The sequence below is a fragment of the Martes martes genome, assembly GCF_963455335.1.
Source record: "Martes martes genome assembly, chromosome: 14".
NCBI lineage: Eukaryota > Metazoa > Chordata > Mammalia > Carnivora > Mustelidae > Martes > Martes martes.
This window is the reverse complement of record NC_137902.1, coordinates 77,430,802-77,456,427: the sequence shown is the minus strand read 5'-3', so window position 1 is coordinate 77,456,427 and position 25,626 is coordinate 77,430,802. Positions and strand designations below refer to the sequence as shown.

At 41.9% G+C, this 25,626-nt stretch overlaps 1 protein-coding gene across 1 annotated transcript in view; it reads left to right on the top strand.

Annotated features, from left to right (window-relative positions):
* Positions 1–25,626, top strand: part of RYR2 (ryanodine receptor 2) — a gene marked incomplete at its 5' end in the record, with an annotated part of 631,749 nt that overhangs the window by 184,675 nt on the left and 421,448 nt on the right. Inside the window, one exon of the mRNA XM_080822946.1 lies at positions 20,191–20,310. Within this exon, the coding sequence (XP_080679072.1) occupies positions 20,191–20,310 (120 nt within the window). The remainder of the gene's footprint in view (positions 1–20,190; positions 20,311–25,626) is intronic.

Genomic DNA, 25,626 nt, shown 5'->3' with positions numbered 1-25,626 from the left:
CTCCCTCCCAATCCCATCTTTTCATTTTTTCTTTTCCTACCTCCCCCCAAACCCCCCCACCTTGCATCTCCACTTCCTCATATCAAAGAGATCATATGATAGTTATATTTCTCCGATTGACTTATTTCGCTAAGCATGATACCCTCTAGTTCCATCCACGTCGTCGCAAATGGCAAGATTTCATGTCTTTTGATGGCTGCATAGTATTCCATTGTGTATATATACCACATCTTCTTTATCCATTCATCTGTTGATGGACATCTAGGCGCTTTCCACAGTTTGGCTATTGTGGACATTGCTGCTATAAACATTCGGGTGCACGTGCCCCTTCGGAGCACCACGTTTGTATCTTTAGGATATATACCCAGGAGTGCAATTGCTGGGTCGTAGGGTAGCTCTATTTTCAGTTTTTTGAGGAACCTCCACACTGTTTTCCGGAGTGGTTGCACCAGCTTGCATTCCCACCAACAGTGTAGGAGGGTTCCCCTCTCTCCGCATCCTCGCCAGCATCTGTCATTTCTTGACTTGTTAATTTTAGCCATTCTGACTGGTGTGAGGTGGTATCTCATTGTGGTTTTGATTTGTATTTCCCTGATGCCGAGTGATGTGGAGCATTTTTTCATGTGTCTGTTGGCCATCTGGATGTCTTCCTTGCAGAAATGTCTGTTCATGTCCTCTGCCCATTTCTTGACTGGATTATTTGTTCTTTGGGTATTGAGTTTGATAAGCTCTTTATAGATTCTGGATACGAGCCCTTTATCTGATATGTCGTTTGCAAATATCTTCTCCCATTCTGTCAGTTGTCTTTTGGTTTTGTTAACTGTTTCCTTTGCTGTGCAAAAGCTTTTGATCTTGATGAAATCCCAATAGTTCATTTTTGCCCTTGCTTCTGTCGCCTTTGGCGATGTTCCTAGGAAGAAGTTGCTGCGGTGGAGGTCAAAGAGGTTGCTGCCTGCATTCTCCTCAAGGATTTTGATAGATTCCTTTCGCACATTGAGGTCCTTCATCCACTTTGAGTCTATTTTCGTGTGTGGTGTAAGGAAATAGTCCAATTTCATTTTTCTGCATGTGGCTGTCCAATTTTCCCAGCACCATTTGTTGAAGAGGCTGTCTTTTTTCCATTGGATATTCTTTCCTGCTTTGTCGAAGATTAGTTGACCATAGAGTTGAGGGTCTATTTCTGGGCTCTCTATTCTGTTCCATTGGTCTATATGTCTGTTTTTGTGCCAGTACCATACTGTCTTGATGATGACAGCTTTGTAATAGAGCTTGAAGTCTGGAATTGTGATACCACCGACTTTGGCTTTCTTTTTCAATATTCCTTTGGCTATTCGAGGTCTTTTCTGGTTCCATATAAATTTTAGGATTATTTGTTCTATTTCTTTAAAAAAAATAGATGGGATTTTGATAGGGATTGCATTAAATGTGTAGATTGCTTTAGGTAAAATAGACATTTTCACAATATTTGTTCTTCCAATCCATGAGCATGGAATATTTTTCCATTTCTTTGTGTCTTCCTCAATTTCTTTCATGAGTACTTTATAGTTTTCTGAGTATAGATTCTTTGCCTCTTTGGTTAGATTTATTCCTAGGTATCTTATGGTTTTGGGTACGATGGTAAATGGGACTGACTCCTCAATTTCTCTTTCTTCTGTCTTGTTGTTAGTGTAAAGAAATGCGACTGATTTCTGTGCATTGACTTTATATCCTGACACTTTACTGAATTCCTGTATAAGTTCTAGCAGTTTTGGAGTGGAGCCTTTTGGGTTTTCCACATATAGTATCATATCATCTGCAAAGAGTGATAGTTTGACTTCTTCTTTGCCGATTTGGATGCCTTTAATTTCTTTTTGTTGTCTGATTGCTGAGGCTAGGACTTCTAGTACTATATTGAACAGCAGTGGTGATAACGGACATCCCTGCCGTGTTCCTGACCTTAGCGGAAAAGCTTTCAGTTTTTCTCCATTGAGAATGATATTTGCGGTGGGTTTTTCATAGATGGCTTTGATGATGTTGAGGTATGTGCCTTCTATCCCTACACTTTGAAGAGTTTTAATCAGGAAGGGATGCTGCACTTTGTCAAACGCTTTTTCAGCATCTATTGAGAGTATCATATGGTTCTTACTCTTTCTTTTATTAATGTATTGTATCACATTGATGGATTTGCGGATGTTGAACCAACCTTGCAGCCCTGGAATAAATCCCACTTGGTCGTGGTGAATAATCCTTTTAATGTACTGTTGGATCCTATTGGCCAGTATTTTGGTGAGAATTTTCGCATCTGTGTTCATCAAGGATATTGGTCTGTAATTCTCTTTTTTGGTGGGATCCTTGTCTGGTTTTGGGATCAAGGTGATGCTGGCCTCATAGAATGAGTTTGGAAGTTTTCCTTCCATTTCTATTTTTTGGAACAGTTTCAGGAGAATAGGAATTAATTCTTCTTTAAATGTTTGGTAGAATTCCCCTGGGAAGCCATCTGGTCCTGGACTTTTGTTTGTTTGGAGATTTTTGATGACTGTTTCAATCTCCTTACTGGTTATGGGTCTGTTCAGGTTATCTATTTCTTCCTGGTTCAGTTGTGGTAGTTTATACATCTCTAGAAATGTATCCATTCAGGTTGTCAAATTTGTTGCCATAGAGTTGCTCGTAGTATGTTCTTATAATTGTTTGTATTTCTTTGGTGTTGGTTGTGATCTCTCCTCTTTCATTCATGATTTTATTTATTTGCGTCCTTTCTCTTTTCTTTTTGATAAGTCTGGCCAGGGGCTTATCAATCTTATTAATTCTTTCAAAGAACCAGCTCCTAGTTTTGTTGATTTGTTCTATTGTTTTTTTAGTTTCTATTTCATTGATTTCTGCTCTGATCTTTATGATTTCTCTTCTCCTGCTGGGTTTGGGCTTTCTTTGTTGTTCTCTCTCCAGCTCCTTTAGGTGTAGGGTTAGGTTGTGTATTTGAGACCTTTCTTGTTTCTTGAGAAAGGCTTGCACTGCTATATATTTTCCTCTCAGGACTGCCTTTGTTGTGTCCCACAGATTTTGAACTGTTGTGTTTTCATTATCATTTGTTTCCATGAATTTTTTCAATTCTTCTTTAATTTCCTGGTTGACCCATTCATTTTTTAGAAGGATGCTGTTTAGTCTCCATGTATTTGCGTTCTTTCCAAATTTCCTCTTGTGATTGAGTTCGAGCTTCAGAGCATTGTGGTCTGAAAATATGCAGGGAATGATCTCGATCTTTTGGTACTGATTGAGACCTGATTTATGACCCAGGATGTGGTCTATTCTGGAGAATGTTCCATGTGCACTAGAGAAGAATGTATATTCTGTTGCTTTGGGATGGAATGTTCTGAATATATCTGTGATGTCCATTTGGTCCAGTGTGTCATTTAAGGCCTTTATTTCCTTGTTGATCTTTTGCTTAGATGATCTGTCCATTTCAGTGAGGGGAGTGTTAAAGTCCCCTGCTATTATTGTATTACTGTCGATGTATTTCTTTGATTTTGTTATTAATTGGTTTATATAGTTGGCTGCTCCCATGTTAGGGGCATAGATATTTAAGATTGTTAGATCTTCTTGTTGGACAGACCCTTTGAGTATGATATAGTGTCCTTCCTCATCTCTTATTATAGTCTTTGGCTTAAAATCTAATTGATTTGATATAAGGATTGCCACCCCAGCTTTCTTCTGATGTCCATTAGCATGGTACATTGTTTTCCACCCCCTCACTTTAAATCTGGAGGTGTCTTCGGGTCTAAAATGAGTTTCTTGTAGGCAGCATATGGATGGGTTTTGTTTTTTTATCCATTCTGATACCCTGTGTCTTTTGATTGGGGCATTTAGCCCATTAACATTCAGGGTAACTATTGAGAGATATGAATTGAGTGCCATTGTATTGCCTGTAAGATGATTGTTACTGTATATTGTTTCTGTTTCTTTCTGATCTACTACTTTTAGGGTCTCTCTTTGCTTAGAGGACCCCTTTCAATATTTCCTGTAGAGCTGGTTTGGTGTTTGCAAATTCTTTCAGCTTTTGTTTGTCCTGGAAGCTCTTTATCTCTCCTTCTATTTTCAATGATAGCCTAGCCGGATATAGTATTCTTGGCTGCATGTTTTTCTCGTTTAGTGCTCTGAATATATCATGCCAGTTCTTTCTGGCCTGCCAGGTCTCTGTGGATAGGTCCGCTGCCAATCTAATGTTTTTACCCTTGTATGTTACAGACTTCTTTTCCCGGGCTGCTTTCAGGATTTTCTCTTTGTCGCTAAGACTTGTAAATTTTACTATCAGGTGACGAGGTGTGGACCTATTTTTATTGATTTTGAGGGGCGTTCTTAGCATCTCCTGGATTTTGATGTTTGTTCCCTTTGCCATATTAGGGAAATTCTCTCCAATAATTGTCTCCAATATACCTTCTGCTCCCCTCTCTCTTTCTTCTTCTTCTGGAATCCCAATTATTCTAATGTTGTGTCGTCTTATGGTGTCACTTATCTCTCGAATCCTCTCCTCGTGTTCCAGTAGTTGTTTGTCTCTCTTTTGCTCAGCTTCTTTATTCTCTGTCATTTGGTCTTCTATGTCACTAATTCTTTCTTCTGCCTCATTTATCCTGGCAGTGAGAGCTTCCATTTTTGATTGCACCTCATGAATAGCTTTTTTGATTTCAACTTGGTTAGATTTTAGTTCTTTTATTTCTCCAGAAAGGGCTTTTATCTCTCCGGAGAGGGTTTCTCTAATATCTTCTATGCCTTTTTCGAGCCCGGCTAGAACCTTGAGAATTGTCATTCTGAACTCTAGATCTGTCATGCTACCTATGTCTGTATTGATTAGGTCTCCAGCCTTCGGTACGGCCTCTTGTTCTTTTTTTTGAGGTGAGTTTTTCCGCCTTGTCATTTTGTCCAGGTAGGATTTGCTTTCTCCTGCTGTGGAATTCCGCTGTTCTTGGTGACTGAAGTTGGTTTTGGATGGTTTCTTGTTGATCTTCTGGGGGAGGGGCCTGTTGTAGTGATTCTCAAGTGTCTTTGCCGCAGGCGGAATTGCACCGCCCTTGCCAGGGGCCGGGCTAAGTAATCCGCTCGGGTTCGCTTTCGGGAGCTTTTGTTCCCTGAGCGCTTTCCGTAGAGTTCCGGAGGACGGGAATGAAGATGGCGGCCTCCCAATCTCTCGGCCCGGAGGAGCCGAGAGCTTGGGGTTCCGCTCCTCAGTGCGCTCTCAGAGCAAAGCGCCCAATAGCCCCGCCTCCCTGGCTTGCGGTCGCGCCTCGAGGAAAGCAGTCAATTGTTGGAGCTGGAGAAAAGCGCCGGGTCGCTTTTGTCTCCGCGGCCTGCGGCCGCGCTCCAAGCCCACCCAGCCTGCGACCGGCACAAGGTAACCCCGGGCTTAGAGCTCACTCCTCGGCTTTGTCGCTATAGCCGGCTTCCCCGCTCTAATACCTGCGAGCTCTGCGGCACTCAGACACCCCCAGTCCTTCTGTGACCCCGCGGGTCCTGGGGTTATGCTGACCCCGCCTGGGTTTCCCCCCAGTTTAGCCTCTGGAGCGATGTCTCCCAGTGGAGCCGACTTTTAAAAGTCCCGGTTTTTTGCTCCGTCGCTCCGCCACTTGCCTGGTGCCGGCCCCTCCCCCCGGGGTCTATCTTCCCGTCGCTTTGGATTCACTTCTCCGCAGGTCCTACCTTTCAGAAAGTGATCGATTTTCTGTTTCTGGGATTGTTGCTCTTCTTCTCTTCGATTTCCCGTTGGATTTATAGGTGTTCACAATGGTTAGATAAGCTATCTAGCTGATCTCCTGCTACCCGATGTCGTCTCAGCCTGCTACTTCTCCGCCATCTTGACTCCTCCCCTGGAACTCTTATTCTTCTGGGTGGTATTTGTGAGGGTAGTTTCAACCCCCCCCCATTTTGAAATAAAATTTCACTAAAGAATAGATGGGATATTAATCTCAGGAAACAAACTGAGGGTTGCTGGAGGGGAGGGGGTGAGAGGGATGGGGTGGCTGGGGATGGACATTGGGGAGGGTATGTGCTATGGTGAGAACTGTGAATTGTGTAAGACTGATGAATCACAGACTTGTACCCTTGGGGCAAATAAGACATTATATGTTAATTTAAAAAAAAGATGGGATATGTCCTATCAGGATAGCAGAATGGAATTTTCATGTAGTCTTATTGGGTGTATCAGTCCTGACCTATCTCAGTTCTTCTGTAGTTGGGATCTGATTGATTGCTGATTGTACCTGCATCCATAAATTATTGGTGAGGTGTTGTGCTGTTTAGTATAGTAGCGTGTGTGTGTGTGTGTGTGTGTGTGTGTGTGTAGTTTTCCTTTAGTAATTCAGCGGCTCTAATGTTAGGTGATCTGCCTTGTCAAGGACATCTGGTGGAGGGGACGGTTAACCAGGCAGGAAGGCGCGTATTCCCTCACTGTTGAGAATTGCCTGTGCACAGTGAAAGGAAGAATCAGGCCCACGTTTGCTGGGTTTTATTACCCTTTGGAAGCTCCCCGCAGAGAGGACTCGCCTGCTTGTCTGCCCCGGGGCAGACCCGTGCCAGGGACCTTCCTCCATCTCCATCCCTCCGCCACCGCTCTTCTGTCTTATTCCTGCCCTGGGCTTCAGGGTAGCGTGGAAACGTGGGAAGGCAGTGATGGAAGGGGAGGATGCTTTGCTGCATTCTAAGCGTACAGTGTTATTTTGTCAAGTATTTTGATGAGTCCCAAAGGATATGGCAAGTGTCAATGTATTAATTCGTTCTACAACAGTCCAGAAAAAGTTTTAAGCTAATATTATTCCATCTCAGATGTGGAAGTTAAGAAGGTCCGTTTTCTTCTTCTGTCCCTCTGTCTCTACTTAGATTTTAAGAAAAGACAGAAGAAAAAGCAGTCGAGCATCATTACTTCAGACTGCCCTTTCTTGGCCTACCGTTTGACTATTGACTAAGTTGTCATTATTTATTAATGATACATCCAACCTTCTTTCTCATCTCACCACTTCCTCCTACTCCTCCCTTCAAACTAATTTGCTGATTTCATTATGGTTTTTCACTTGATTTAAAAAAATTATTTAATTTTAGTGAGGGGGAAGGGGCAGAGGGAGAGAGAATCTCAAGGAGACTCCAGGCTGAGCACGGAGCCCAAGGCGGGGCTCGATCTCACGACCCTGAGATCAAGACCCGAGCTGAAACCCTGAGTCTGTCGGACACTCAGTGGACTGTGCTACCCAGCCGCCCGGCTCTTGATTTTGTTTGTAACACAGTTCAACCTGCATATGGTAACTTTGTTCACTTTGCCTGTAGCCACATGATCAAACATACTTGATAAAAGGAAATTGGAGGATTAGGTTCAGTTTCTGGGTCGATTCCTTAATTTCCCCAGGCAGACTCTTGGTGCAATGATTTTATGTCAGTACGTGTAGAATTGTGCAGCCTAGAGGTTCGAGGGTAGACTTCCCACCCCATTCCATCGCACCCAGCTGGGTAGCCACAGACAAGCAGTTTGCTGTCAGGATGGCTTTTTCCTCATCCGTAAAGTAGCTGTAGTAATAGCACCTGCTTGTCCTCATACGCACAATAATAATACTCACCTCCTAGAGCTCTTCATTTGCTCACCCATTCACGGTGTTCTGGGCCAGATGTTGTGCTCTGTGATGAGTAGAAGTTGCTAAGTAGAACTGACCTAGGACTTCCCTCAGTGTGTCATTGAGGAAATGCACATTACTTGGGACACAGGTGTCTCCTGGTGGTTAGCTGTTCCTGGTATTTGGAGGCGGTAGTTCTAGCAAATAATACATGGCAGTTCCTTTCCCCTTTACAGGCACAGAAAGAATCTCTTCATTCTTTCATTTTCCAGATATCCTTCTGAATGTCTCCTGTGTGCTGGGCACTAGGTATCAGTATAAACAAGGTAGGCAAGACTCTTTGTTCATGGCATGTATGTAACTTTAGGGGAGAAGAGGATGAGCAAGAAAACAGTTAAGTGAAGAAGACAGTTGCTGAGCAGGACCCATGGTATAAAGGAGTGAGAGTGATGAGGCTGGGGTAGAGAGGACTATATGGTAAGCTGTCAATAATGGGAAGGAACAGCCTTGGCAGAGGGCCAGAGGAAGAGCATTTCTGCAAAGGGAAAGGCAAGCAAGGCAGAAAAGGGCTTTCCACGTTTGAGGAATAGACAGGAGATGTGTATGGCTGGATTGTAATGAGCGACATGGGGAAGGGCAGGAGAGATAGCTGTAGAACTGGAGAAAATAGAGCCTGTGGGGTCCGATAGACCATGAGAATGAGTTGACATGCACGAAGCCTGGGATGGTGGGAGAGCTGGTGAAAGGAATGCAGGCGTTAGAAGCAGGAAGTTAGGTGTCTTTTTTTTTTTTTTTTTAAGATTTTATTTATTTTCGAGAACATGAGCAGGAGAAGGGCAGAGGGAGAAAGAGAGAGAGAATCCCAAGCAGACTCTGTGCTAAGACTGGAGACCAATGTGGAGCTCGATCCTAGGACCCTGAGATCATGACCTGAACCAAAGTCAAGATTCAGACGTTTCATCAACTGAGCAAGCCACCCAGGCACCCAAAGGTGTCCGGTTTTATTTACATTGATTGACAGTGCTGCTTATGGAGATAAGGAACATTGGGACATGGCAAAATTGGGGGGAATTTAAGGAAGATTGACATTTGGGTATGACAAATTCCAAGAGGAATATAGACCTATTAAAATGTGATCATTATCTGTGACTCTTCATAAGATAAAGGCTTCTCTATACCTTGTTTGATGTCTTTGTTGGTTTCTGCAGCATTTAAGAAAGACATTCAAGACCTCTGTAGATGATTCCAGCTTTTGTTTCTTGTCAAGTCTTAGTTGGTAGGAAGCTAAAATTCCACATCAGTAGAGCTTGCTGCTGGCCCATGAGGAGAACAGCAAGGTGAGACTCTAGCTCTGTTGGTCAGAACAGTGCAGATCCTGGAGAACCCAAAGCTTTCCTTAGAGCCTATTGGTGCACTAAATTTACTGCTTGCTGATGGATTTCCCGATACAGTGTATCGAGATGAAAAAGGTGAAGCTCCCCTCTAATGGAAGTGTTTATTTCTACCAGACTGGAACTAGAAAGGCACTGATGAAATGTTTATAGATTCAGAGGAAACGTTCTGCCTTGTGCTTTACGTTTGGATAGCTGCCACTTATAACTTGGAAATTAAGAACAGGTCTTATGTCTTGATTGTCTCTGATATTTGGGTGTTTCTGTCCAGCTCCCCTTCAGCTGACATTACCCAGGCACATGCTAATGTCCTCATGGCTCATCAGCTCGCATATGCCATTTTGTGTATGTATCTCAGCCTGATTGTCCACAGCACCGAGCCCCAGATTACTGCTGTAATGGGTAGAAGAGATAAAAAAAAAAAAAGGTGCTTCTATCCTCTTGCATAAAACCACACACATAGCATGAATAGTCAGGGATGTTAATGAGATATCCTTTAGTTGCCTCTACCAAAAAAAGGGGGGGGGGGGAAAGGAGGAAGCTAGAGATAGTTTACAGAGTAAAAATGTGGAAGGTAATTGCAATCTTTGAATTTCTACCAGAGGGGAATTCCACCCTCCTCCTTTTGTCTTTCCCACAGAACCATAAAATGCAAGTCCTGGAAGGGACCTGGAAGGATAGTCCGCTCATGTACTGGTGAGGAGCTGAGGACTGAGTGGTCACACTGTAGTGTAAGTGGGATCCTAGCCCTGTGAAGAATAATATGACTCAGGAGGAAAATAGATTCCTCCCCACTCCCCCCACCCCAGGCTTCTGCAGGGTTGATTCAGTGGTGCTGCCCATGCTTCAGTGGGCTTTGACATACCCTCCAGTTCTCTGTGTGTGTGTGTGTGTGTGTGTGTGTGTGTGTGTGTGTGTGTGAGTGAGAGAGAGAGAGAGAGAGAGAGAGAGAGTGGGAGTCGTCAGTTTTGCTTCAGTGCCTTTAGTTTTATTGCAAAGCGTATGTCTTTTGGCCGGGAGTCCCGAACTAGTTGCCTGTGGAATCTGGTGTGCCTCTAGACTTCCATGTCCCGGTTTCTCTCTTTTTCCAAGACTTGTGACCATTTTACTGATGTCCAGCTCAGGCTGGACCCTTGAGATTGCTATGTCTGTCCCCAAATCACGTGATAGGAAACCACAAGAGAGTTCTTCTGGCACACGCGGACTATTCATGGCCTCCCTCCCAAAATGCTCACCTCAGCCCATTCCTTGGTCTCCAGTCTTACGGCTGACTCCGTCACTCTTCTTGCTGCCACTGTTGAAGTTGATAGCTCCATTTTTCATTCACGATTTTGGTGCTGTTAGGAACATCAGTACACATGCTTTCTCATACAAATAAACAAGATTTCTCTCTGGGGAATTTATTTAGGAATGGAAGTGCCAGCTTACAAGGCATGCATTTTCAAGTTCGATGCCAAATTGTTTCCTAACATGGTTTTTAACCATTTATTCTCCCATCAGACATGTACAAGAGTTTGCATTTTTCCACATTGGTGCCAACACTTGGTATTGTAAGAACCCCCTCCCCCCCGCAGTCTGGAGAATATAGAATGGATTTTATTTCCCCGCTAGTCTGTATTTTTCTAATTACTAATGAGATCGAACTTCTTTTCTTATTATTCACCATTTGTATTTCATTTTCTGCCGAAATGCTGTTGATGCTTTTGCCTATTTTTGTTTTTTTTTCCTCAGTGACTCTATATATCCTTCATGTATGTTTTGTTCTTAGTATGAATTTCAAATCTCTTCCCATAAAATTTTGATTTATTGTTTTACTTTATGGTGCCTTTTATTGACTCCTGGTTCTTAATTTTAGTAAAGTTGAATTTCATAATCTCTTTTGTGTACTTTGTCGTGCTTGAGAAATTCTCTTTTATTACAAACTTATACCGATATTTACCTGTATTTTCTTCTAAAAGTCAAAAAGTTGGCCTTTGCAATTAAATCTTTAATTCTTTTTTTTAATTTTAATTTTTATTTATTAGAGAAAGAGGATGAGCGGGAAGGAGGGTAGAGGGAGAAGCACAGTTCCTCAATGAGCCCATGGAGCCTGACGCTGGGCTTGATCCCAGGACACTGAGATCATGACCTGAGCTGAAGGCGGATGCTTAGCCAGCTGAGCCACCCAGGTCCCCAAATTTTTAATTCTTAGAATTATTTTTTAGGTATGATAGGATATAGGAATCCAATTTTATTTATTTTTAATAAATTATGAATTTGGGATTTTCTTCACTCTTACGTTAATACATAACACTCTATAGTAAAGGTACGCTATTTTGTATTCTACATATTTTAGTTGCCTTGAGTTATTTTCTGATTAACCTAAGTATTTATAATTATGTTTAGTGCTGCGTAAATGGCAGGAGCCATCTAACTGATCGGCAGGGAAGGACTATTAATGGAGAAAAAGGCCCATTCTCACTCAGCGTATTTTCATGGTTATGTCCAGAGAAATAGCAACATATTAGATTTTCAACAATTTTTACTGCATTCATATTCACAAGTACAAATTTATTGAGGAGCATGTTTTCAATTAATTAAAATTGTTTAACTGATATCACTATAATTTTATTACAACTTCTTACCAAATTCTGCACTCACCGTTTCTCACAGCATTATCTCCTTATCTTACATCTCCTCAGTCAGAGGTCATTCGACAGTTGTTGCTAGCATTGGGTTCTTCAGGGAGTGTCTTCCCAGTGTGGGTTTTCTGTTGCATGCGCCAACTGAAGCTTGACTTGACTGGATAAGTGCCTCCTCAGGTGAAGTCTTTAATGTTGATTAAGGAATTGAGTGATCATGGAGGAGAGCTCTTCATTCCCGGAGCTGAGAGTGTCTTGTGCATTTCAAGTCCGTATCCGTCTTAGAGGTGTTGCTCTATGAGTAGAGGATCTCGGGTGCTTTCTTCACTGATCTGTTTTCAGAGCAGAAATTCTCTGGATTCCTCCCAGAGAGTTATACCTCCGGGTATATGTCCCCTTGCCTTCTTTCTTAAAGATGATGACTTTTTGCACTTTTCTTCTACATACGGGAGCCGGAGCTCACCCCAAACCCCTCTACAGTGATGATGGAGATGGACCTTCTCTCTTGTGCAAATTTGCTCATGTTTTTCATTTATCAGTGAGGGCCTTTCCATGCTGATTGAAAGCACAGTGTTTCTCTGTCATACAAATTTTTTAGTGTGAATAAGTGTTAGCCTTCTGGCTGATGTCTTCCCCATAATCTTTATATTCATAGTCTTTCCCCCTGTGTGGGTTCTCTGGTGTCTCGATAGGGGTGTGCTGAGGCCCAGCGCTCTTCTGTATTCGTCGCATTTATAGGATTTCTCTCCACTGTGAAGTCTCTGATGTTATCTAGGGACAGAGATATGCATTACAGGCTGTGCCACAGACATTTCAATGTATTTTTTTCTGGTGTGAATTTAAAAATGTACTTTTTAGGGCTGAATGAGGACTGAAGACTTTTATACCGAGAATATAGTCATAGAGTATCTCCCTGTCTGAGTTTCCGGGTGGGCATAAAGGTTAAATCCGTAGTTGGAGGCTATTCTGCCTTCATTTTATTTATAGGGTTTCTCTCTAGTGTGACAATTTTATTTTGGTCCAGTTGTACAACCACCATTTCTGAAATAGTAGCTGTCTGGATTTTTTTCATATAATTTGTCAGCAACTGCTCCTACTTCTATCTTAATAATAGACTATGTTCAAATTGTTGTGTCTGTAGTAGGGTCTCAGTAAACATAGGTGATGACCTGCAATTTGCATGCTTATCATTGGCATAATTTCAGTTGGCGGGTTTGATTAATTGGCATCAGCACCCCAACATCAAGGTTCATAGTTCATTTACCAAGGTATATTGACTGTGAGGAACCGCATAAAGCACAGATTTCCCTGCTAGCTCTTTAGTTTATGAATTGCAGTCAAATACATACCAGATGGACATCGTGATCAGTGACCCAGCAGAGTGCTGCTTTCAGAGTCTATGGTGATTGGTCACTGCACCTCTGGGCTTTGTGTCCCACACAGACCACACCTGTGCGGTTGCATTAATTATTTCCTCATCTCCCTGTGATCCAGGCTTCGGGCATTTCCCAAGCATGGGTAAGTGGGATTGGCCAACAAAGATGAAAGTGCAGGAGAGAAAAAGTAAGAATGCTGGAAATGAAATTCTGATGGAACATTAGTGGAGTCGTAGAAGCCGTGGGAGTGGGAGTATGGACAAGGTTGCCCCTTGAGAAATCACAGACGTGCAGCCAGAGGGCCCGGGTGAAGGCAATCTTGTTGACATAAATGAGGAACATGGTTGTGACAAAGAGGATGGAGAAGTCCCAGAGGAAGTGACACCAGTTAAGAAATTCACATTAAACTCTGAAAATGCTGGAGAGTGATCCAAATGTAGCAGTAAGACCATTTGCCAAGACACTGAGGAGATGCTCCTTCCAGAAGGAGAGTTACATAATGAGAAGGATAAGGCAGGCCCTGTTCAGACTGCTCTGGATAAGGGTTTTACAAAGAACAAAACACCTTAATCTCTGTTTTTAATGTTTTAGGTTATAGGAGACTAAATATTTGACTTTTTTTTTCATTTTTTGGTACTTTTATAACTGATAGTTTTTAACATTTGGACAAAAATTTTCTAAGGATCATGGTACCGTCATAAACAATATTTCCAAACATTGCTTGGCATGGTCATTTTTACGGTTGTGCTAATGTGCAAACCGATGATAGTCTGTATTTTTTAAATGAATGACTATAAATTCAGTGCAAGGCCAAAAATAGGGGCTTTTTAAAAAAAATTGTGTTAACTCATTTGCTCTGATAACCACATGTTTGCTGTAAGAAAAACATATAATAGAGATAACATTTTATTGGGCCACTTGCCAGAAAAGCCAGATGCGTTGATGATGTAGAGGAGACAGATTTGTGACCACTTACCACAGTTCCTGGAATATAGGAGGCACTCGATAAACGCAGCATGTGTCTGGAATTGGCTCACTTCAGTCCAGCTCCAATGCTACACCCTCGTCTGAATCGTTTTCCTCTCCCCTGAATGGCTGAAGTTGCTCACTTCAGGTCAGTGTGCTGCCTCCTTGTCTCCCTGGGTTTAGTACAGCACCCAGTGGCCCCCCATTTCCTCAGCAGAAGCCAAAGATCTGACGCTGGGCTCAAGGCCTTTCATGGTCTGGCCCCACCCATTAGCTTCCACCCTTCTCTCTCTGACTGCTCTGTTCCAGCCACAAGGACACCCTCTGTTTCCTTGACCCTGCTGGATGCCTTCCTGCCTTGGGGACTTTCTTTGGCCATTCCTCAACCTGCAGTGTCTGTTCTCCTTCCCTGTTGCAAGTCTTGCTTGGAACTCATCCCCTCAATGAGGCCTGACCATTCTATTCATAGTTTCAACCTTCCTACCACAGCAGCACTCTTGATGCCTCTCACACTCTTCCATTTTTTTTTTTCTTCACAGAACTTTAATGTCATTTACAGATCTGTTGTGTTTTTGTTTATTGTCCCTCTTCCCCTACCAGAATGTAGGCATAATGAATTCGGGGTTCTTTGATCTATAAAGTGATTTATCTCAAGTGCTTGGGATATATCCTATTACATACTAGATCCTCAGTAAGTATTTATTAAATGATAAATGAATGTCTGAAAGAAGCTACTGCTGTTGTTTGATAATTATTTCCCATGTACTATTCCAGCAGTCTTGGCAGCATTTGTTCTAGAAATCATGTCTTATTTACTTATCACAGAATTGCCTGGAATGCAGCATTAATCTCTGTTCTAAAGCGTTGTCAGGTCACAGGAAGAGTACAAGAGCATTTAACAAAAGGAATTCCATCCAGCATATATTTATGGAGCATTTACTATATCTGAGTTGGATGATGATTGCCTTGGGTTTTAACTGAAGCATTTTTCTCTTTTTCTTTTTAGAGAGAGTGATGTGTATGTGTATGCTTGTGTATACACAGGGTGGGGAGGGGCAGAGAGAGAGAGGAGAACAAGAGAAAGAATCCCAAGCAGGCTCCATGTTTAGTGCAGAGGAGGGGCTCAATCCCATGACCATGAGGTCATGACCTGAACCAAAACCAAAAGTTGGACACCCAACCGACTGAGCCACACAGGCATCCCCCAAACAGTCACTTTCAGTGGACCCCTGATTTCCATAGAATTCAATCTGACCCACTTCACCAATAGCCATAGGATGCAATACATATAGTGAGCTTTTTAAATTGGAGTCAGTTGTGGAAAAATTATTACCTAACCAAGGGAGAAGACAAGTTATGGAAAGTGTAGATGTGGATAAACATTTCAAAAGACAATCATCATAAGGGTCTAAGAAGAGTCCTTAGTGTGATTTGAGAGACTCCCTAATGACCCGAGTTGTGAAGAACATTTCTTGACTTACCAAGAGGACGGTATGTTTGATTTGCTTAGATGGCATATGGAAAGAGTTGTAACCAAAGTCTTATTATGTTTATGGGGAAATGAGGGACTAGACTAGGGCCCCCCCCCCTACTCCCAGTAATCTCATTGATGCTACAGGTGCTTACAATTCGTTAACATTTGTCACAAATATAATGAGATCAGCAATTGTCCTCAAATACTGCCCTGTTTCCTGGCTGAATATGACCAGAAAAATCACTTAATGGGATCATACCATGCTAACTTTAATTGGAAAGGTTAGGGTCTTACTTTGGCAATTCTAAAAAGCAACTCGATTTTGTCAGTATGGCAGCACATTTATGAGCAATCCAAAGGTGGATTAAGGTAATCATTTACTGAGTATGTTACATTTGCCCAGTGCAGTGTTAGGTGCTGTAATTCAATAATGTCATTATGTATTAAGTTATGCAAAGTGAAGGAGTATAGTGGCATAGGAGCTCAAAACAAAGGATCTGAAAAAGCCTTGTGGGTTGGGGAAGGCCCACTTCAGGAATAGATGCTTAAGTTAAGATTTGAAAGATGAATATGTCTTTAACTAGAGGAGGGAGAAAGGGTTTAATAGTATGTGCAAACTCCTGTAGGAGCAGAGGAACGAAGGAAGGTTGGTTGGAGGAAATGTTGGGCTGGTACTGTCTATGCAGAGTGGGTCCTTGTAGACTAGAGGAGTTTTTTGGTCTTTTCCCTTAGAATAATGGGAAGCCATTAAAAGATTTCAAGTTAGGAAACATTATGGTCAGGTTGATGGGGTGACCTTGAGGTGAAGCACCACGGGAAGGGAATTTGCAGTGTGGAAAACTATGCAGTGGGTTTTGAAGATAATAACCAAGAGATGACGGTAGCTGGTATGATGAGAAGTTGATGGATTTGGCATAGGATTCACAAGACTTTTGGGAATTGTAAGCCAGAGAGCATTCTCTCTGAAGTGCTATTTATTTTCACAAAGTTCATGAAGTTTCTCCTAGAATATTTTTTCACAATTAATTTCATTCAAAATTTGTAAAAACAAACAAACAAACAAAACAAAAAAAAACAGGTACTTCCATTTCTTCCAGTTTGTTTTATATGAAATGGACAATGGTATAAGTTCCAGTGTTTCGAGGAAAGTTCTGGTATCTTATGCTAGTCATTCCCAGTTAATGAACAGACTTTGAAATTTAAAAAAAAAAATAATGAAATAATAGAATGTAGGCAGAATAGACTTTTGTAGCATTTTGGCTATGGAATATGATTTCTTGAGTTGAATCAAAATTTGTCGCCGTAGGTAATAGACCTAAGACATGGACTCAAAAAACCAAGAATACTGAAAGGTAAATATTTAAGGAAGATTTTAGTTTTTACGGGCTAAGTCTGGAAAAGTGAGGGTCATTGTGTGCATTTTGGCACTCAGGTGCACCAACAGTGCGCACAATTAAAACGGGAAATGAGAGGAGCCTGGACCTCAGGGTGGCAGATACTAATTCAGAAGCTTTATGACCCAAGAGACACGATGTATAGCCTTATTGTTCTGTTACCTTAACAGAATTAACTCTCTGGAGTCCCAACAGGATGAGGCTGTGCTTATTAGTCTTTGCTCTTGGAATAGAAAAGAGATTTCGTGTGTGTGTGTGTGTGTGTGTGTGTGTGTGTGTGTGTGTATGCGCCTGTATCCGTATGCACACATGTATATGTTGGCAAAAACCAGATTTACTGCACATGGGTTATAATAAACTAAAAAGCTGCTCATCATGACTTCTCCAAAGCATAGCCAGTAGGCTCTCAAGCCAGTGTGGTTCTGGAGAAAAATGATGCTTTGAGATGAATGATGAGTTAATTAAAGGGAACTGGCAGGTATTTATGAACTGGTGTTTGGTCCATCCAATGCTCAGTGTATTTTACTTTCTGTCAGAAAGGAACCCTCTGCTCTGGAATATACAATCACAACAGCTCCCAGGTAAACTGGAAAAAGCGTGATAAGTGCATCAGGGTCGGTGCTGTCATTCAAAGTGGAATCATGATATTGTACATTGTAGTTAGAGCCCCTCTCCTTGGTGGTGGGGCAGAGCACTCTTGAACTTAATGTTGCTTGGTGGCCAGGCACTCCATCACACAGTGTTGACGCACTAGATTGAAGCGACACTTTGCACAAGTGAGTTGGTTTTATAAACCTAGTAGTGTAGTTCAGTGTGTTACTTATATCGGTTCCCTTCCCTAATATGGTTGGGATGGACCACATATCAAGGACCATCTCCACGTGTGCTCTTCTTTCTGGTTCTGTCCAAAGTATAAGGACTTATTTTAACACGCAGCTACTACTGATTGCCTCCAAGCTCTTACAAGAGACTGCTCACATGTCTCCTGGCATCTCTCCGCTTTCTGGGACCCACTGGGGATCCTAGCTTCTCAGATCACTGGTTCAAAATCCAGGATCAGCCCCACCCAAGCCCAAGAGAAACAGAATCTGCATTTCCCACAGATGATAGGATCCACATTAAAGACTGAGAAGTACTTTTCTAGCCAACAAACAGAGTTAAAAAAAAAAAAATTAAGCTGAGCCATCTAGAAGCATCGTGGGGCCAAGGACTCTTAGATTCAGATAAATTAGGTTGAATGATCAGTACCTAGAGATACGTTTAATCAGCTGGCTCTGTGAACATCAAGTTACCATGAGTCTCCTTGTCCTCATCTGTATGAGTGTGGATAATCTCTCCATCACGGGATGTGGGGAAGAGTAAATCCGTTAATGCCAGGACCAATACACACTACACTTCTTGACCAATACGATGTGCCCCCTCTTCTCTTGGGGGTTTCCTAAGTAGCACTGCTGTTGTCGCCTGTCCTGTATCTTTTTATTTTCTCTTAATTCTCATTCCCAGAGTGTCTTTAATGAGTGCATGAAAGTAATTATTTACTAAATGGAATTTAGATGGTCTCCAGCATCCAGAGGAGCCCATCTTACCCAAGAGTGCAGTTTGCATGCTCGAGTTAGTTCCAGAGGGGGAATGAGACAAGGTAGTAAAGGACTGGGGGTATTTGGTAAGCCCAGCACAATTCAGTTCTTGGTTATTAGGCTGCGTATTTGGAAAACAAAATATATCTCTGATGTTGCAGATTATATAAGCAACAAAAACCCTTCATTATTTTTATTATAGCCATGCTGAACATGAATTAATATTCAGAGGTACTCATTATATGAAAATAATGCCTTTTTTTTTTTTTAAGCGGATGACTTCTTAAGTGTAGCAGTCGAGTGTTCACTGGAAATTAATGAGCACCTGGAGGGAGAGTGGGGAGGTGATTATTAAGAGATTGGACTTTGCCTGTGACTGGTGCTGTAAGCCAGCTATTAGGTATTGCTGCACCGTATAGGAAATAAAGCAAGTACATAGCATGATAAACGTTTTAAATGCAGACTGGAGTTGTACTTTTCCACTGGAGACAGCATATTCTTTGGGTTAACCTGAAAGGCTTGTTTTCAGCTTTTGAATTTTCTGTAAGATTTTTTTTTTTTAAGATTTTATTTATTTATTTGAGAGAGAGACAGTGAGAGAGAGCATGAGAGGTGAGAAGGTCAGAGGGAGATGCAGACTCCCCATGGAGCAGGGAGTCCGATGCGGGACTCGATCCTAGGACCTGGGATCGTGACCTGAGCTGAAGGCAGTCGCTTAACCAACTGAGCCACCCAGGCGCCCTCTGTAAGATTTTATTTACTTATTTTTATTTGCAAGAGAGCGTGAGAAAGAGTGAGAGAGTAGGAGCAGTGGGGAGAGGGAGAAGCAGGCTCCCTGCTGAACAGAGCCTGATGCAGGGCTGGATCCCAGGACCCTGAGATCATGACCTGAGCCCAAGGTAGACGCTTAACCCACTGAGCCACCCAGGTGCCCCAGATATTTTGTTTAAAAAGGACCATGATGGCTCTCACTTAATTGTCTGCTTAGCGCCTTCTGTGTATCCGTCCCTGTGTGACTCCTTTACCTTGTCATCTTAGAGATTCAGTGCTTGGTCTAGGATCTTTGACCTGCAGATGGCAGAGCCCGGATGGCTGGCCCAGCTGTTGCTGAGTCTCAAGGCCATCCTTCTTGCGGTCCTCATGCTGCCTACACGGAGTTGTCCCATTTGTCATCTCTTCCCTTGTATAACTCGTCCCGTACCGCTGCGTAGTTAATTGGAAACCAGTGGGGATTTCCCAGGACTGAACTGGGAGACCGTCTCGGCACATTTTTAAGCAACCGAGGCTCATTTCAAATGCAGACAAGGGGCCAACGTGTGGATGAGCCAAGACGACTTTTCAGGTCAATGTGAACCCAGGTGTTCTGTTCTTGACCCGGCCACCTGAGCTGGTTTTGGAGCGCTGTGTGTGCCTGCTGTTGGAACCGGGGCTGGTCCTGATGATGCTTGATGTCAGACGATTGCTTGGTCATTTTGATGATTGAAACCGTGAGCGAGAGTGCTAATGTGGAGATTCTATAGTTTATCGCTCCTCCTGTGGGTTGCATGTGGGGATCAGTAATGCTAGTGAGGAAACTGTTGACTGCCTGAGTGGTAATCACCTCTTTATCCCCCTTCCATCCAGTTACTTTTTTTTTTTTTTTAAACAAGGAAGAATTCTCTAGGGATTGATTCTGTGGAATTTTGGGGGGAGTTGTTGTTACATTTTTAATAGGTGCTAAAATTTTTAATTTTTAATAGGCACTAAAATCCTAGTCTTCTAGGTCTAATTTAGACTGTCTAGGCATGTGAAACCTCACTTCCCTTTTCTCTTTGCCTCCCCCTCTGCAGGACGACGAGGTGGTTCTGCAGTGTACCACAACCATCCAGAAAGAGCAACAGAAGCTGTGTTTGGCCGCAGAAGGGTTTGGCAACCGGCTTTGTTTCTTGGAGTCCACTTCAAATTCCAAGGTGGGATAAAGCCTCTCGAGGCCTTCCAAATATTCGGGTTTTACTAGTGGCACTGAAGTTATGTATGGGCACTCTGTTATTGTCTGTGGAATGGATGAACTGAAGGGGATTTGAGAAATGTGCTTATTACTCATTAAGCAAATTTCTAGTCGAGCCCTTCCTTTTTGCAAGCAAGTCAGGTAAGTTTGTTGACAAGAATGAGACTGAGCTCTCATCCCCATGGTGTTTATGTCCTAGTGGAAAAGTAAACAAGTAAATGAGTGGTATGATTTCGGAACTCAGGGCTATGGAGAAAGCAGAATAATGGGGTATAGAGTGATGGGGCAAGGGCTCCCCCTTTCCCAAAAGGTATTTGGGAAAGACTTTCTGAGGCAGTGATACTCGAGCCATCTGGAATGAAGAGAGAGTGAGAGTCCCTAGTCCCTTGGAACATTCCAGAAAGAGGAGCCACGTAATGCAGGGGTCCTCAGTTTCCCTCAACTGGAACTGGTCATGGAGGCCTTCCAGGCCATGGCCAGGAGTGGAGGTATCGCTCTAGGATGAAGGGAGGCCATTGGAACCGGTGAACGGTGCAATTTGATTTAGCCATTGCTTTGTGACTGGAGGATGTTGAGAGAACAAGCCTGGAAGCAGGGAGATGCAGATCTGGATGGGAGCTGCTGGTTCTTCAGACTAGAGTGGTGGTGGGGGACCTGAGGGGTATTGACAACATGCCTTGCAGATGTACCCGATGTGCTGAAGGATCAGACCGTGTGGACGAAGGGGAAGAGGAAGATGTCTGATGGGTGGGAAGTCAACCAGAAATCAGTCCATGTAGTCATCCTTTGTGCAGTACTTTCTGGTCTCCAGAGTCCTTGGACATGCCGTCTCATTCAGCTACTGCAGTAAGAGTGTGACAGTAAGAACTGTCATCCACTGTACACATGGGAACAGGGGAAGCAAATAGAGGTCAGGTGCTGTGCCTAATATGGTTAATGGGACTCGAAGCCATAGTGTTAGCATTGGTTTTCCACGCTTACATCTCGGCCTTTTGGCTGCAAATCCCTGACTCTTTCCTTGATACCACAGTACCTCTTCAGTTATTTTGTGAAACAATGCTGAGCAATGTATACATAGGATTCATTTATTATAATAATTCCAAGTAACATATAATGCCAAGTAACATGATTCACCTTATAATAGTGGGTGGCAAAACATTATGTGTTTTATAGCCCTGTTTAGATTTATTTTTGAGTCGACAAGTGTTGATTGAGCGTTCTCTTTGTTCAAATTACGGCGTTAGGTGTTAGTTGTGAAAAGTATTCTTAAGAGGAAAATATTAAGCATTTTAACATTGGGCACATCCCCCGTGGTTTCTGAGATTCTGTGGTGCATAGAACCACGCACACCGTTTAGCTAGCTGGTGTTTGATTTTCACATTATGGTGAATGCTGTGTTGGCGATTGTTCTCTTGTTCCTGTAATGTAAGAGGGGGTCTCCATATTAAAAAACGAGTGCTCCTGATTTGTGGTAGGCATTTCATGTGGTACTGAAGGCACTGATGAGGGCTAAGCATCCATTTAAACTGGTTCCTTCCTGGGAGGAATACTTGACACTCTCATTGTTAACTCATGATGAGCTAGTGAACCAACCATTTTGACCATTTTTGTTGTCATCCTCTTATATTCTTTTTTGGTGTCTTTGAAAATGTGCATGTGGAATGAGATACGGGGATTGTTAATCAAACATAGAATGAATAGCCATTGATGTCCAGTAAGCCTATTTGAACTTTTTTGTGTGTGTGTGTAAGTACTTACAACATAAATACACTCTTACTTGAAAATCCCCTACTACGTGATTGTTTTTTCCCTGTATTTCCACTTGCCTTTGTTACGTCCTTCCTGTACTTCTCAGCTGGCTGAAATGCTGCTTGTCCTTCAAAGCCTATTTCAAATAGTCCCTTTTCTGGGTTGCTTCTTTCCAAGATCCCTGAGTTCTGTTCTCTGTGTTTCTAACGTACTTTGTTTATACTTCTGTTATGTTGCCAGGTGGGCTTAATTCTGTATAATCCACACCAGCTTCTCACCTGCTCTCAGATACATACACCAGCTTCTGAATTCCCCGAGGAGCAGAGCATATCTCATTTATTTTCTTCTCTCTTATTGCTTAGTACCAGGCACAGTGCCTTGAACCTAGTAAGTCATCCACAAAATTAAGTGGATCATTAGGTTTGAAATGGGACCACTACTCTTAGCCCAGTTATATCTTTTATAGACTTTTAATTGTTTTGTAATTAGAGTGTCAAAACTCGATCTCATTCATGTTTAAAGTATGTAAACCTAGGTCCAGATGTGTTTTGTGCAGATACATGTGGATTTGTTTTTCATTGGTGGAAAATGGGAGATGGTCCTTTTCTCCCCATCTCTCAAGTTTGTTGCCTCCTGCATGTATTACAAAGGTGGAGAGAATAAAGTTGTTATTGGTGGTGAATGGTCTTAAGACATTAAGAAGTGTCTTAAGCTACAGAATCTTTTATTCAAAGGCAGGACTAACTTTCTCAGAAGACTGTTTCATGTTCCTGGACATCTCTTCATGCTGATTTCTGCCTGAAAGAGGATGGTTCATAACTCCAGCATAGGTTTTCCTGCAGAATGTGTAAACATCAAATCTGACGATACCTTTCAGTTAGTCATTTGTATATTATAATCATGGATACTTTGCATTCTTTATATGAATGTCTTTTCATTTTCTGTCTTTTACGATTGAGATGTTGGGCTTTTGCTTTTAGAAACCTAGTCACTTGTTATCACTAAAAGTTTGAGAGAAAATGAGAAGTTATCATAGAGGCATAGATTTTCATCTCCACCAATCTTGACATAAAAGCAGGCAGAGCTCTGAAGATAGCAGAACCACTGCCGCTCCCCCCAACACACACAGACAACATATGATCTAGAATAAGCTAGATGACATGTTTTCCCCACACAGAGTGTATAGACGTGTACTGAAGGAAGTGGAGGAAAGGCAGCCTGGTTTCTGTCATGTCCAAAAATCAGTTACACGGACTCCCGGGGGACATGGTGGGCCCGTGTGGAATAAGCAGCGGAAACGAGGAGGGGATGAGGGAGACATGTAAAGATGAACCAATATTTCTGGAGCAGTCTCGGCCTATGACTTTTGAAACAAACCTTTTAAATCTAGATTGTATCTAGATTCAAATCTAGATAGCCCTGGGTTTGAGGAGAAAAGATTGAGAATCAAGTATGGATTGAGTAGGGGCAAAGGATAGAGAAGTATCAGGTCAAACGGGGGGAGGGAAATAGGGCCAACAGATCTCATAGAAGAATGGTTGTGTTTTGAATACTGGGTGAAAACAAAAGAAGTTAATCTAGAGCCACATAGCTACAGAAGGTATGCTGACCCACCCTCCTTTTCTATGAGAAAGCTCCTTCCAGTTTATCTGCTATGTCTTTATTGCCTGTAGATAGAATTCTGCTCCTGCTTGGTGTCTCTTTTTATTTTGTATAAATATATACCTGTGTATACTGCACATATATATTATTTTATATATACATAATTATACTGTGCTATACATAATTATATAATGTATAAAACCATTATATATACATATATAATTACATAAATTATGTGTAATATATATTTTACATACTACATATAATGATACTGTACATGTATACATATAATTATACTATATATAAAACCATTATGTATACATATATAATTATATGTAATTATGTATAACTTAAGTGTAATAATGAGTGAAGTAATCTAATTTATTTATCTACATAATTATTTGAAGTTATCTTTTACATATAATTTATATATATATAAGGAATTTTGTATGTCAAAGAGACAATAAGGAGCATAATAATGTTATAGGGACTACAGGTCCACCAGACTTAAAACTGTTACATGATATTCCAGAATGAACTAAAATTCAGTGAATAGAGGTGCTCTGAGGGAACAGCATAGATTATAAACTCAGAAATAAGGTGAGTAGAGAAGAGAAAGATTTGAAAAGAACTGAAAGATGATAGGATGAAATTTTAAGTCACAGAGAAACTAACTTCAGAAATGGAGACTAAACTAGAAAGGACATGAGAGCATATAAACCCATGGGTAATGCCTTAAGAATGAAAGAAAATGGAAAAGTGAAAACCTGTTAAAAAATATATATATATATGTGTATATATATATATATGTGTGTATATATATATATGTGTGTATATATATAAAATCTCCAAAGGAAATGAAGAGATAAAACCATGTGGGAGACTTCCAGGTTCCTATCCAGCATGTAAGATGCTTGGAGGTCACCACTCTGTCCTAACAAGTAAAAAGTTGGGCACAGTGAGAAATGAACAGCCCTTCTTAGATCCATGAGACAACCAAGTCACAGGGCACACTTGTACCCCCAAATCAGAGAGACTGACAGGCAGGTGCAGAGAATCCCGGCTCCCGTAAGCAGGAACCCGTGCTGGGTGGAAAAACCTGAACTGGAACTAAAGAGTTGCTGGAGGTTCAGTGTGGACAACTCTTAAGATTTAGAAAATCCACGGGGATCCAGTTATGCAGGGGCTCCATGCTTCTGGGGTTTTTACCTCTTGAGGTTCTACCAGGTTCTCACAGTGAATACTGGAGAAAAATTCCCTTGTGCTTCTGTCAGGGAGAGGGAAGAAGAATCACTTTGAAATAATCCAGAGTATTATGTTCTTAACAAGGTGTGCCCTCCAGAGACACTATTTGCCAGAACTCAACCTGTTGGGATTGTATCAGTAACTAACCTAACCGGGGGAAGGGAAATAGCCAACTCCAGCCAACTCTTGTCATCCTGTCCCACCTAAGGGGAAGACACTGAGAAGTGTGTGAAGTTCGCAGTCCAGAGGCACAGGCTCACTGGGAGACTGAGACTTAATAGAACCATCAAACACTTCCTCCTCCCACACCTTACCATCATTTTACTAAAGGCTTGTGTACAGCAATTCCCTTTACCCAAAACATCTTGTGTGGCTATCAAGAAGAAGGCAACAAACACAGTTGGAAGAGACAGAGCAGGGATTAGAACCAGACTCAGATATGGCAGCAGTGTGGGAATTATCAAACCAGGAATTTAAAACAACTATGATTAATATGCTAAAGACTCCATAAAACAGACAGCCTGCAAGAACAGATGGACAATGTAAGCAGCAGTGGAATTCAGAGAAAGAAACAAGAAATGGTGGAGAACAAAAACACTGACGGAAATTAAGAATGCCTTTGATGGCTTATTATTAGACTGGACTTGGCAGAACAAAGAATCTGTGAGTTTGAGGATATCTC